Here is a 14,846-nt window from a genome sequence, read left to right on the forward strand (position 1 = left end):
TTTTTATTTACGTTTATTTACAGTATTTATTTATAAAATGTTTTACCATTTTTTAAATGTTTTACATTGAGAGTTAACGAAATGAAGAAAATCAGGGCTCCACGGATTTGCTCAATGAACTAATTTATTGCCAATAGACTTGACGTTTCGGCCACACAGGCCTTTCTCAAAAGCAGAAATGGCATAATGCTTTTGAGAAAGGCCTGTGTGGCCGAAACGTCAAGTCTATTGGCAATAAATTAGTTCATTGAGCAAATCCGTGGAGCCCTGATTTTCTTCATTTCGTTAACCCTGGATTGACACAGAGAATCCTGAACCAGGAGCACCGGTAGTTGTATCCCCTTTTGATTTTTTATTAGTGTGCAGCATTTATTATCTTTTTACATTGAGAGATACCTCTCATTTTCAAGTACAGTATGTCCTGCATTCATTTTTTTTTTAGCTTTTTATTTGTGTAGCTGTGTAGTTATTTTAACTAAACAAATCCATTTCTTGAATTCCCTTTTCTTAATAATTATATTTTATGCAATAAATTATTATTTAGTATATTGAAGGCTATGCCTTCTCTTGGCTTCCAGGGTTAGTTCTAAATTGTCACATGCCAAAAGTAGTTAGCAACAGTATAGAGCAGGGTATATAAAAATAAATACTTTTTCACACATGCTGATTCTAGGAGAAGTATCCTTTTAAGTCAATCATATAATGGAATAATGAAGGCCAAAGTAACCACTTTAACTTTGAAGTGTGCATATATAAACTCGTAGTTAAGTTGATTTCTGATGTACGAGAAAATTGTCCATATTCAGACAATATGGGTCAAATGATTACGTGTCGAGTCCTGCAGTGCACTCTGAACAATACAGCATTAACATCTGAACATGTAGTACAAAGGTAGGGTTACCTTCCTTCTAAATTGGCTGTTGAGATACTGTAGGTACAGCTATTGTTATAAATCAAGATCTCGCATAAGAGCCGAGCAGAGCCTCCAACCCCACAGACCTTTCATAAGAGAATCCAAATGATGAACAGTAAATCTAAAACGCAAAGACTTCATTTTAACATCATAACAGCACTTGTATGCAATTGATGTTAAAGTGCCAAATACTGTGTAGGCACTCATAATTTACCTATCAATCATTGCTTCAAGGAGGGATCGATTTTGTTAGGTGATAGTGAGTTAATTCAGGTACAGTATGTTGCACAATCAAATCCTTAAAGAACTAGTTAATAATAACGAAGCACTTTTAAAATAATTGTCACATACAGTACAGAGCTGTGTCAACATTAATCATTGATCCAAAGAGCTTGCAATCTAATTTCTGGCGCACTAGGAACAAGCTGATACACAGTGTCACAAGGGGATGTCTACTGTGATTAGTGCCTTTTACAAATATTTCTCCCAGCTCATAACTGGACTCACCACTAAAAATGAACATACAGTACTGCTGTATCACTGTACAACTGTATTCCTCATATTTTCTCACATAGGCTTCCTATTTGCGCATACAGTACAGTATGGATGCAATGTTTTGTGTTTTATTTGTAGGGTGTTTATTTTGCGTTACCCATTGGTAACCTAAATGCCCTAAAGGCATTCCTTTGCAATGCATTTGTATCATGATGCATCAATGGGGTGAAATAAAATTCTTCCATCGGGGTTTGTAAAAAGTCTTATTAGATACCTATAGTGAATTGTGTGATATCTCATACCTCTTTACAGTTGCTTTGCAAGCGTTGCGTTATTGCTTGTATGTAGTGAGTTAACGCAATTTCTGTGTGCAAATCAGATATCGCTAGCCATTTATAAAGGAGTAATTCTAGTGAATACCGCAGTAATTCTAAAATATATTAGCAACATTTAATGCAGCTATATCGACCTTCAGTGAATCTAAGCCTAATAATCTTCTCATTCATTTTTGTCACGCTATATAATACACTTCAGTGTGGTCATTTATGCTCTGAAATGTACACATAACCAAGGCAAGTGAATCATTTCATGAAGTGGAGAAGTCATGCAGTTTGATATACAGTATACAAAATGCATGTTTCATGCACTTCGTGTACATTGTTTTAACATACTATTTATAACATTATGATAGAAATAAGGGAAAAAAGATATGAAAACCACTTTAGTAAATGTGGAAAAGAAAGAAGGGAGAAAAGCAAACATATCAAAGAAAGATAGGAACAGAGGGAGAAAAAAAGGGAGAGAGAAAGAAGGAAAGACATACAGTATATATAATTTAATGGCAAAAGAAGTACAATTTAGCCTCACCTCCATTGTGATTAATGCTGTTAGACTCAATAAGTGCCACATTGATTGGCCTCCTCGAGGAAAATCGATCATCCTCACTGTCCAGATCATTTTCCCAGTTGGCCGCCTCCCCTTCATCATTGAAGTTTTCATTACCCGCCTGGTTGGCCAGGTAGTCACTGGCATCGTCCTTGCGGCAGAATACGGCCAACCCATATATGCTGTTATGGCCAATCTGGTTGCTGGTGATGTGTGGAAGGCTGGATGACATAATCCAGACGCCACAGCCTTTGTTACCTAGAGAGACATATCGTTTTTACACCTGTGTTTCCTCAACTATACCGTTTTCTTTCATCCTGAGGAACCCCTATTTATATGATCCAGTTGATAATTCTATAAAGGTTTGTTACCCTGAAATAATCCCTTATTACTCACTGAAATGTTATAGTTAGAATTCAATTTACGATTACAGTTTTATTCAAATTACAGGGTAAGTACATGTTCCTATTTGTCTAGGATTTTAAATGTACTAGAAAACTCTTAATCAACACAGCACTGAAGAAAGGGCTTAGTGCATTGAAACGTTACTCTAATGATGCCACAATAAACACAAAGTGAGCTGTTTGATTACACTTGCTGCCTGTAGATCTCATTTGGTTTCTTCACATCCTTCATTTACTGTAATGCCTATATAGGGGGGAAACATTAGGATTCTTCAAAGGTGAAATTCTTCACAGAAGAATGATAGTGTATAGAGCTTTACAAACATCATATCATTAAGAAAATACCTAAATACCTGCACACTATAACTTCAATCATTAAGAACTGTAATGTTTGTCCCTTAAAAGGTATCTCAAACTGTAACTAATCTACTTTTCTCCAGGAACAACATGGCTCGTAGAACTATCCCTCCTTGAGAAACATTGTGTTAATTCCAGAGGTTCCATGTAGACATGGGAATTTTCTTTTTGTTTTATATTTTTTTACTTTCTCGTTGGTAAATATTAAGTGAGAGCTCCTTGGAAATCATTTTAGAAAGGTTTATACAGCATTGATGCTCTAAAGACAGAAAGGGAGACACTTTATAATAAATGCCCTGTTAATTAAAAATGAAAGTGGAACTTTGCCCTCTGCTCGTCCTGTAATTTCAAGAATTTTGGAAAAGTGAGGGGCTTGTAAATGAGTTTGGAGGAAGCCACCTTGAGAAATGATTAGATGCCAATAATGGCAGAAAATGCATCAGTAGAACTGGAGTCCTTCTTGTTTGCAGTTTTCATAAGAAATAAAGCAGCCAGTAGTGTGATGCGCCAACAAGTGTCAACAACTCAGCACAGAGGCTCCTATTTAGTAAGATAGTGTTTTTGTTGAACCTTTTTTGGTTATGGAACCCTATAACTATATTGTGACATTTTGAGGCACCCCACCCTCTGTAATAGCGCGTCTCAGATCAGATGCATTGTAAGGAACTCCAAAGCTCGTAGTGTGTCCAGTGGCGGATTTAAAAATCTGAACCCAAGTGATTTGAATCGGCGCTAAAACTCTCAAAGTGAAACGAAAATGTAATTAGAAAAATACATAATAGTGTGTAACCCAAAACAATACTTCTCAACCTTCCAAGGAATATGCAAAGATTCCCTACAAATGCAGTCTTGGTCCGGGGTGGGAAGGGAGCGATTGGACCAGGAAACACACCGAAAAAGATAAAAAAATAAAAACAATAATAGTGCAGTATGTCAATACAATCAGGAGTAAGTATGGTATCTTGGCTCTGTAGAAATTCCTACTTACAACAAGTGGAATATAAATAGGCAGTGTTCTGACTCTGTCAGTGTAGATGTAGATGAAGTTATATTTCCAGCAGAGGAAAGGGATTCAGGATCAGGGAAACTTCAAACGGAGATCATGTAGATATGGTGTACTCGAATTCAAACAGGGTAGAGTGTGCATAGAAGATAAAAACGGACCAATGGTATAGATCGCAAAAACACTTTTATCACACACAAAAGATAAGTAGGTAATGTACTTAAAATAAGTACATATTACATGTACATATCAAGGTTTCGTTAGGCAGTAGCGTGCTGGTCCTGGATGGTAAAGTCACTCCCGTCTTCCCTCAACTCCAAACTCGCCGCCGATGGATGGCGTCTGACGTCACTTCCGGTAAACGGGTGATGACATCCGGCTGGAGGCAGAGGGGACGAACAGCAACGGAACGGCAGCAACTTCAGGCGTCTTCACTTGGTGGGCAGCTGCTGCAAACTGAACAGGCTCTACGTGTTTCGCTGTTTAAACAGCTTCCTCAAGAGCAGATTAACTTCCCCCTATGGGTGGGTCCTTACTTATAGTGTGAGTGATTGAAGTCTAATCACATTTAAATCAACATGGACAATAAAATAATTAATCAATTAACACACAGGCTAGTCAAAATAGGCACATAACTCTGCGGTCCAAATAACACTTTAAAAAAAAACTTTATTCAAAAAACATAACTAAATGATGTAAAAACAAATGCACACATATATAATAACTTAAAAGCATAAAAATATGACTCATTAATTAATTGGGGATGACGCAATGGGAGGAGAAAGAAAGAGAGGGAATAAAAAACACAGGCATTAGTGAAAATAGATAAGAAACATATTTTCATGGTGGACATTTAAATGATTAAAAAAACGTCTATTTTAAAAATTGGACAAGGAGAGCAAACAAATAGCAGGAAAAATACAGGTAGTTAAAAATATATTAATTAAATCTAAAACAATAAATAGAATGCAAACAGTAAAAAATGTCTAATGAAATAGACAGAAGTATAAAGTGCCAATAGTTATAATTATTAAAAATAATATAAACATTACAGAGGCGCAGCAGAGACGCAGAAGGAAATTAACATATTTTATGGAAAGGACTATAAAGTCAAAAAATGTGTTATTAATAACACCTTATTTGACTTTATAGTCCTTTCCATAAATATGTTATATGTTGATTTAAATGTGATTAGACTTCAATCACTCACACTATAAGTAAGGACCCACCCATAGGGGAAGTTAATCTGCTCCTGAGGAAGCTGTTTAAACAGCGAAACGCGTAGAACCTGTTCAGACTGCAGCAGCTGCCCACCAAGTGAAGACGCCTGAAGTTGCTGCAGTTCCGTTGCTGTTCGTCCCCTCTGCCTCCAGCCGGATGTCATCACCCGTTTACCGGAAGTGACGTCAGACGCCATCCATTGGCGGCGAGTTTGGAGTTGAGGGAAGACGGGAGTGACTTTACCATCCAGGACCAGCACTCTACTGCCTCACGAAACCTTGATATGTACAGTAGAGGCAACGCTTATTCTAAAATTTGCCTTAAACTAGCCGGGTTACATTCAGGGAATGTGCTGGGTATGTTCTGGGCTAGTTTGAGGCACGTTTAAGGCATTTCTGCATTGACAAACGACCCATAGGATTAACACAGCAGGGATCCCTGGCAGTCCCATTCAGTTTGAATGGGACTGCCAGGGACCCCCGCTGTTAATCTGATAGGCCATTAATAAAAGCAAAAATGCTGGGGCTAGTTTAAGGAAATGTATTCAGAATGTACCTGGGTGTACCTGGGTCTTTTGGGGAATTGCCACTGGTTTTTGTTAGAATAATCGCTGCCTCTACTGTACATGTAATATGTACTTATTGTAAGTACATTACCTACTTATCTTTTGTGTGTGATAAAAGTGTTTTTGCGATCTATACCATTGGTCCGTTTTTATCTTCTATGCACACTCTACCCTGTTTGGATTCGAGTACACCATATCTACATGATCTCCATTTGAAGTTTCCCTGATCCTGAATCCCTTTCCTCTGCTGGAAATATAACTTCATCTACATCTACACTGACAGAGTCAGAACACTGCCTATTTATATTCCACTTGTTGTAAGTAGGAATTTCTACGGCGCCAAGATACCATACATACTCCTGATTGTATTGACATACTGCACTATTATTGTTTTTATTTTTTTTATCTTTTTCGGTGTGTTTCCTGGTCCAATCGCTCCCTTCCCACCCCGGACCAAGACTGGATTTAAAAATCTGCCATCCCTAGGCACAGCTGTTGCAGCCGCATCTTTAACTGCCACCCCTCTAATAGCACATCTGAGATCAGATGCATTGTAAGGAACCCAACCTTTTCTAATAGCACATCTGAGATCAGATGCATTGTAAGGAACCCCAACCTTCTCTAATAGCGGGTCTGAGATCAGATGCATTGTAAGCAACCCAAACCTTCTCTAATAGCGCGTCTGAGATCAGATGCATTGTAAGGAACCCAATCTTCTCTAATAGTACATCTTGACTCAGATGCATTGTAAATTCTTCTGTATTTGATACAATTTTCAAATGAGCTGAAAATTGCAGTGAACCCTTTAGGGATGCCCAGAGAGCCCAAGTATTCCTAGGAACCCTGGTTGAAAACACTGTATTAAGCGGTGCTATGCCATACAAATTTTGGGGGCCGGAAGACACCTTGCAGTCCACTCTTGTGACGGGAAGGGGTAACCAAGCTCTCTAATAAAGCTCAAGCTTGTTTTGGTTACCACTGATCTGTGTATAAGGGTCCAAGAGAGTCAGCTCTTGGACACAGTAATATTGTATCACTGTGTTATACTGTATGTATTAAAAGCATTTTTATGTGTTTTTCCCTTTCTGGGCATGCAATCAAGCAGGGATTGCTAGAGTATGAGTTTCAAGGGGGGGTTTGCGAAGGAACCGTTGACAGAATGTGCCTAGGAGGTTGGGGTCCGGAGTTGTTGGTTCCCCATAAATGTACCTGGGAATCATGCCTGATTCTCGGATATATGAATGCACATGGTCCCGGCAATACCTCCCCTTGCAAGCGTGACTCACCACTAGGGTACCCTGCTTCAGCACAGCCCAGAAAGGAGAATGAGGCACAGGGATAAAACATGTATTCCTGTAGCTGAGGGAATCCCTAGGTTAAGGGGGGTACCCCAGCTAGTGCTAAGGTGACCAACAACCAATATAGGGTTTGTGGGTGCCCCAACCATATATAAGGTTGAGGGGAGACTCTGAGAGTCCAAACTGAGTCCAAGGGAAAGTGTGTGGGGAATAAGGCAGATAGAAATAAAACTACAACATTTTCCCTTTCTGTCCCCCAAGACTCAGAAGGATATTAAAATATACTGTAATGTAATGTGCTTTTTACATTCGGAATCAATGTCCAAACAGGCTGCCCGAGCTAACCCATAGGCACCGGTAAGTCTGCTTGACATCGGAATCCAAAGCAGCCAGAGGATGCCCAGAGGTGTGAATAGCATTTGGTCAGCAGGGAAAGGTGAAGTACCAGGGATGTCACTTGTTCTGCCAGACCTGGTGGAGCCTCCCAGTTTGTGGCATTGAGTTAGCCAGGGAGAGAGGTGGCAGGCTTGCGCATGTCTCTTGGCTATTTCGAATTTCCCGCTAACCCGGCTTTTCTAGTCGGCTTGGCTCTTATTGGTTGCTTTGGAAAGTTCCCACGCGTTGGTTGGCTACTCAGTTTTGTGAATGAAACGGAAAATACTATAAGAATTGATGAGCCAATCAGATTCGTAGTCTCCAGTAGTAAGAGCGCGGGCGGGCTTTTCAAAGTTGCTTCTGTGCGAATAGCAGAGCAACCGGCTTCGATTTTGAGCCTGAAAAGCCTGCCCGCCAGAGTCTAAGTCCAGCTTTTTGCGCCCACGTTCTCAGAAATAATCATAGCGGATGAGGCTTCGATTTTATGCCCATTTGAGTTCCAGGAGATTTGGACTAACTTGCGGTCAGGAGGGACCAAGTTCTCAGAAGAGAACATAGAGGTGGCGTATGGAACTATATGCCGATTTGGGTTCAAGGAGATTCCAGGCTAAGTGCTGGTCAGGGTAAAACTCACCCAAAGAGTTCCCTGCACCTAGGAAAGTCTAGTTTCCGACCCCAGTCCCAAAGTAAGTGTGTCTTGCGTCTGTATTTTGTGTATCATTGTGTGTAAGCGAATTTATGCAGAATAAACTACAATTTATTTAATTACCTTGTTTTGCTCAATAAATGATTCTTGTAAAAAGGTGTAAATAACCTGGTCTCCCATGACAACTCACTTGACAGCATCTTATGCACAGCACCACTTAGTAATGATGGGCCAAAGTGTATGAATGTAGTGCATAAAGCATCGTCACTCTTTCATACCAGTTATCATAGTATTACATCAGAGGAAAGGGCAGATTTGAGGTGTGACGGTAGGGCTAGCTGGCATCACAAAACTGGGATGAGGCCCAGCTAGCTACCCCTAAATCTATGTAACTTGGCCACCTTTGTAAGGCTTATTTTGGCCAAATGTACTTTCAATTTCTTGGGAAGAACAGGGAATGTGTAAATGTATTTCCATGTCTGTAAGAATGTATTTCAAAGTCTGTATTTGTTATGCCCTGTAAATGCAATCCCACAGTTTAGTGAATCAAGATTGTTCTGTGATGTGATTTGGAAGCCAGCCCCGTAAAGTGTTAATTGGATTATGTGCTCATTTGTATGGACGGGACTCTGATTTAATCAGGGGTGGGCATGGTTTTTAGCACGCCCTCTGGCTGTTATGGCACCAACCTAATCCATTCTCTGATTGTCCAGCAGCCCACTCCCATGTAAGGGATAGCCACAGAAGGCTATATAAGGGGTGCTGCTGATCAGAGAAGGAGATCTACATTCAGAGAGCATCTGAGAGACACTCTGGGAAGGAGTGTGGAGATTCCCTCAGAGGACCATCTGAGTGACTGAGATATACTCTGGGAAGGAGTGTGGAGATTCCCTCAGAGGACTATCTGAGAGACAGAGAGACTGAGAGACATTCTGTAAAGGAGTTGGGATCTTTACAGTGACCAGCTGGAGAGATATCTCAGAGGGGCTGCTGCGTGATTAGCACTCTGAGATCCTAGACGAAAAGCGGACAGGGCAAGCCTTCTTAAAGCAGGCCCCTGCACCTAGCGAGGCTAGAGTCTACTCCTCAGGCCCCGTTTGTATTGTATCTTGTTTTGTACATCTTTATTTTGTCTGCTGGCGTGCCAGCATAAACCACATTTTATTCAGTAACTTTGTCCTGTCTGGTGCTAGTGATCCCGGTGGTTTTGGTGTAAAAGTACTGGTCTCCCGTGACATGAGGCATAAGTTATTATGAATCTGATGCTGAAACTGTAATTTGTATCTTACATGTCATTGTTTTTTGCCCCTTACAAATAACAGTGAAAGAGACTATTCACCATTCATATAACTCAATTAATATGGTGCATCTGAAGCATCCATCTATTTTTTAGGACTAATTAGGACAGCAATTCCAAAGTCGCAGTGATCATAGTAAGGGCATCATTCACTAAAGTCTCCCGGTGCTAGTAACCAGTGCAAAATAATGCAATCACATTTATCAATGTAAAACTCCACAGGGTCGATTTACAGTTGACTAACGACAGTGGAGTTGTATCGTTAATGTATTGCGTGGGCGCAAATGGGAGGCTAATTTTAGAGTTCACCAAAAAAAGACAGATCTAGCATTTTGCACCAGGGTCAGTAAAATTATGACCCAACAGGCAGAGTGCAGGTGTCTATTCCTAATTTATTTAAATGATTCTACACCCATTAAATAGCCTCTGTTTTGCATTTGTGTCCTGTTTAGAGTAACGGCTGTTCTTAATTTAAGAAGGATTCTTAGTTGTTGCTTATGTGGACCAGGTGAAAATCAGACTACCTTCTTGTTTACGGGATAGTACAGATGTGCTAAATTCTTTACAGTCCATAGTATGGCAGGATCATTTTTTGTGGGTCACTTTAGATGTCACGGCACTTTATACACGTATTCGACACACACAAGGGGTTGAAGCGGTTGCACATATTTTGTATCACTAAGACACTTTATCTGAATTACAGCAACAATGTAATATTGACGGTATCATTTTTATATTGAATCACAATTCATTTTTGTTTGAGGGAAAGGATTACATCCAAACCAATGTGACGGTCATGGGGACACGCTTTACGCCCAATTATGCAGGATTGTTCTTCGGCCTGTGGGAGAGTGAATTTATTTGGAAAGAACACAGGTTTAGGAAATGCATCCAGTATTATAGGAGGTATATTGATGACATCCTAATCATTTCATCAGGATCAACACAAGAATTGGAATTGTTTATTGTGTATCTTAATTCCAATAAAAAAAAAATGATATTAAGTGGAGAAAACAGTCCTGATGAGATTAATTTTTTGGATCTCAAAATTGTAGACAACTGTAATGTTACAAGGACTGTTCAAACAAAAGTGGACGTAAATTCCTATTTAGATAACCGCAGTCACCATTCGAAACAATGGCTAAATCAGTTACCTTATGGACAGTTCCTTAGGTTACATAGGAATTGTTCTAACATAGCCGACTATGAAGAACAAACGAAGATTTTGTCAGAAAGATTCATCAGTAAAGGGTATGATAATACTTTGGTGGACAAATCCATCTCTAGAAGTAGAATGATAGAAAGGGATACTCTGCTAACACAAAGGATAAGAGATATATCCCCGAATACCAACGAAACACCCATGTTTATTGCGAATTTCTGTAAACAGAAAACAAAACTCAGAAAAATAATTTATAAACATTGGGACATTCTGAAAATGGATCCAGTTTTACACAAAGTAATTCCCAACAAACTAAAAGTTGTCTTTCGGAAGGGAAAAAACCTTAAAGAGCATTTTAGCACCTAATGCACTAAAGAAATCCAGTATCAGAGAATAGGAAATCTTTTTTGGATAAACCGATTGGGAACTACTGTTCGGGAAATGCATCATGTGTAAACACATGTCACAGGATAAGACAATTGTAGACTATATCACAGGTAAAGAACATAAAGTGTTACAATTTATTAATTGTTTCACTAATTATGTTATACGTGATTGATTGTCCTTGTAAATTACATTATATTGGAAAGACCATCAAACTGCTTAAAGTGCGGATTGGGGAACATGTTAACGGAATAAAAAATGCTATGCGCCTTTTGGAGAAAGGGAAGAAAATCCATAATTTGGCCCAACACTTCTTAGATTATCATGAGGGAAGGCCTGAAGATCTTAAATTTAGAGTCCTAAAAGTAATTCACAGATATCCAAGAAGGGGTGATAGAGATCTGAAAGTCCTTCAACGTGAGCAATTTTGGATCTATACCATGCACAGTAAAACACCTTGAGGCTTGAATGAAATTATAGAGATGAATCCCCTTATAAAGGGATGAAAGGTGATGTTAATTATACAGTCAATACCAAGAGCATCCAAGGTTGTTTTTACATGTAACATGTTCAATTGTCCATCTGTGAACTAGATCTATCCAGTGTTTATATTTTCTTTTTTCGTTTAGCTTTCTGTATCATTATTGATGTGAAACATTAACAAAAATGTGGGAACTACATTTTCTTGAAAAATCATTTGGATATAAAGAATTGATATTATTAGAAATTTCCATCTAAATGTCCTTTCTAATATTTTGTGGTCCTTGAATTTGAGGGATATATAGCCTTTGAGTATAATCATAATAGAACTTCAATTATATGATTCCTCTTGCCAGGCAATACAAGCGTTATGAAATGAAATATATTTGGTAAGGCTTTTCCTTATCAGTTTTCTGATATAGTAATACACCAAATGATTATCAGAAGATGTATTGTGGGTGTATATATACAGAAAATTCTTTGTTATCATTGAAAATGGTTTATGTGATATCTGCTTGCCCTTTCCAATATTTGGGATGAACCTGATATTTATATCTACTGTATATTGTACGTACTGTTGTTAAAATATCTGGATTGTAGCCATTGGTACTATAATAGAAATTTTGGGGATTAATTGATGTAGTAGTTTTAATTCAAATCTATAACCACGGATTAATCAATTAGTGTTCCTTCAATGTATCACCAAATTTGACTGTGATTTCAAACATTTGGAAAATATTTAATATACTGTTTACAATTGAAATAAGATTTGGGAATATTCTAAACTATTTAGGATGGCTGTTTGATATTAATAGGGATCATAAATATATTCCCCTGTTCTAATTAACTGGAGTTATTTGGGAATCAATATTTCCCTCATGGACTAGGAGGATTAAAATGGTTATTTTCTTGAATATGTACATATTTAATCATTGAAAGATGAATATATTATTAAAAGAACGTTTCTGAAATATAAAAAGTATGTGTGCTAGGTAGCACTCCACAACAAAATCTGTATGAAAAGTAAATGATATGGTGCACGGGAACAAGGGGTAACCTCTAACCCCCAAGCAAGTCAGTAATATATACAGGGGTCCCCAGCACACAATAAAGGAATAAAGACAAAATCTGTCAACAAGAGAATCAATGTATTGAATGTAATAGCAGCTACACAATCAGCCCGGGCATAGGGTCTGGAGAGTACATCTTGTGGAGAAAAACAGTACAGAGGGGGAGGAGGGGAGGAAGGGGAACAAGGGGGATGAAATACTAAAAAACAACAAAAAGAACGGGGAACAACGTACAATACACGTAAAGTTTAAGGCGATAAAAATGTAGGGGGTGACATTTCGGAGCCAAATGCCCCTTAATGCCCCCTTAATCATGCCCGTTCCCACTGAAAACAGCCTATGGTACTTCCCTCGTTTACACACCTTCAACCTACTACCTCTCACCACATGAATGATAAGGATGATAATGTAACGCCTGTATAACCGCAGACCTGGCCAGTCCCCAGTACTGAGGTGGGAAGGGTTTTACCACGCACCCACAGCAGTGAGGGCGTTCCCGGAGTGTGGTATGGCGTTGCCGGGCCTGTAGAAAGATGGTTAGTTATACTTGCAACGCCTTGGGATTCAGAGTAAGGATAGTGATGTCCGTGTGCCAGAATTCAGGGGTACAGAGAGCAGGATCGTAATGTTCGTAAGCCAGAGTCCAGGGATCACAGAAGTCAGCAAGGTCGTGTCTGTAAGCAGGGTTCAAGGGCAGTAGAGAGCAGGGTAATCCAGTACAAGCAGAGGTCAAGCCAGGGGTAAGCAGGAGCAGGAACAGAAGCTGGAAAACACAGGAGAGCCAAGCATAGGACTGCACACACAGAGGTTACAAAGAACTATGCAGAGCAATGAGTAAGAGGACAGACAGGGGTTATAAAGGAGGGAACACCAATGAGAGAGAGAGGAGGAGCAGAGGGTGAAGTGAGAGGCAGCAGGGATAGGTGAGGAGAGGAGGAGGAGACAGGTGAGCCAGAGAGGGAGATAGCTTGAACAGTCTGAGAGGAGGGGCCAGAGGTCTGGGAAGGCCTACAAGAGGAGCGTGTGTGCGTGCCCTCTGTAAGGATAGAGTGCGCACGCACATGCTGTGTCAAGAGGCGCGCGGAGCGCCGCGCCGCAGGGGCACCCGCTGAGGGCGGGGGGAGAACCGGAGGGGAGCATGCAGAAGGTAAGGGAACCGGAGCGGGAGCCGAGGTGGACCGTGAGCGGGGAGTATTGTAAAGGGAAACGGGAGACTGAGAAGGCGCGCGGGCCCTGCGAGGAACGCGCGCAGATGCTGGGAGAGCGTCAGGAACTGAAACAGAGGGACGGATGCGGGAGGAGGAAGGGAGAACAGAACGGGGAGGCAAGGAAGGGACATGAGAGGCAGGAGGAAGCACAGCGCTTGGGACACATGGAGGGGAAGGAATCCCCTGAACCGTCACAGATTATAGGCTAAAGCAGTAAAATTCCGGCCATTATTGAAAACCCTGCTCTCTGATTGGTTAAACTTCTGGGCATTATCCAATCAGTAATGCCCGGAAATTTAGCAGCTCGCAAATTGCAGTTTTCAATGTGTTTATTTCCAGCCAATCAGCTTTCAGAACAGGTGAGACAAGGCAGGGGATTGGTTAAAATGAAGCAACAGCTCTGAGACAGGGCAGGGGATTGGTCAGGAAGTATCAGTCACTGGTTGACTCATCCCCCTCCCGAGCTGACAGATTTTATGAGCAGATTCAGTTGAATTGGGGGAGGGGTGGGGGGGGCGGAGTCTGCAAAGAAGTTAATGGCGGTCTGTAGTTTCTTTGTGGCTGCAGTTTGTGTGTGTGTGTGTGTGTGCTGTGCTGTGCTGTTGTGTTGTATATCTGTCTAGAGGTGCTGTGTGTGTGTGTGTGTGTATAGTGCTCCAGTGTGTGTGTGTCACTGTCAGCAGCAGTGTTTATGGGTGTAGCATGTGTGTGTAGCAGCAGTTTGTGTGTGTGTGTGTGTGTGTGTGTGTGTGTGTGTGTGTGTAGAGGTTCTGTGTGGTGTGTAGAGGTGCTGTGTTGTGTGTAGAGGTGCTGTGTTGTGTGTAGATGTGCTGGGTATGGAGGTGCAGTGTTGTGTGTGTATGTTGTGTGTGTAGAGGTGCTGTGCTGTGTATAGAGGTGCAGTGTTGTGTGTGGGGTGTGTGTAGAGGTGCTGTGTTGTGTGTAGAGGTGGGGGGGGGGGGGGAGAATGCAAAGTTTAGTAAGTGGCTGCATTTTTTATTGTGGCTGCAGTGTGTGTGTGTGTGTGTGTGTGTGTGTGTTGTACTGTTGTATGTGTAGCAGCAGTTTGTGTGTGTTTAGAGC

General features: G+C 40.5%; 1 protein-coding gene across 1 annotated transcript in view; it reads right to left on the minus strand.

Moving 5' to 3' along the window:
* Positions 1-14,846, minus strand: part of FBXO10 (F-box protein 10) — a 230,830-nt gene that overhangs the window by 41,057 nt on the left and 174,927 nt on the right. The window contains 1 exon segment of the mRNA XM_075602769.1: positions 2,276-2,551. Coding sequence (XP_075458884.1) covers positions 2,276-2,551 — 276 coding nt within the window.

Source organism: Ascaphus truei, chromosome 1 (genome assembly GCF_040206685.1).
Source record: "Ascaphus truei isolate aAscTru1 chromosome 1, aAscTru1.hap1, whole genome shotgun sequence".
In the NCBI taxonomy this organism is placed as follows: domain Eukaryota; kingdom Metazoa; phylum Chordata; class Amphibia; order Anura; family Ascaphidae; genus Ascaphus; species Ascaphus truei.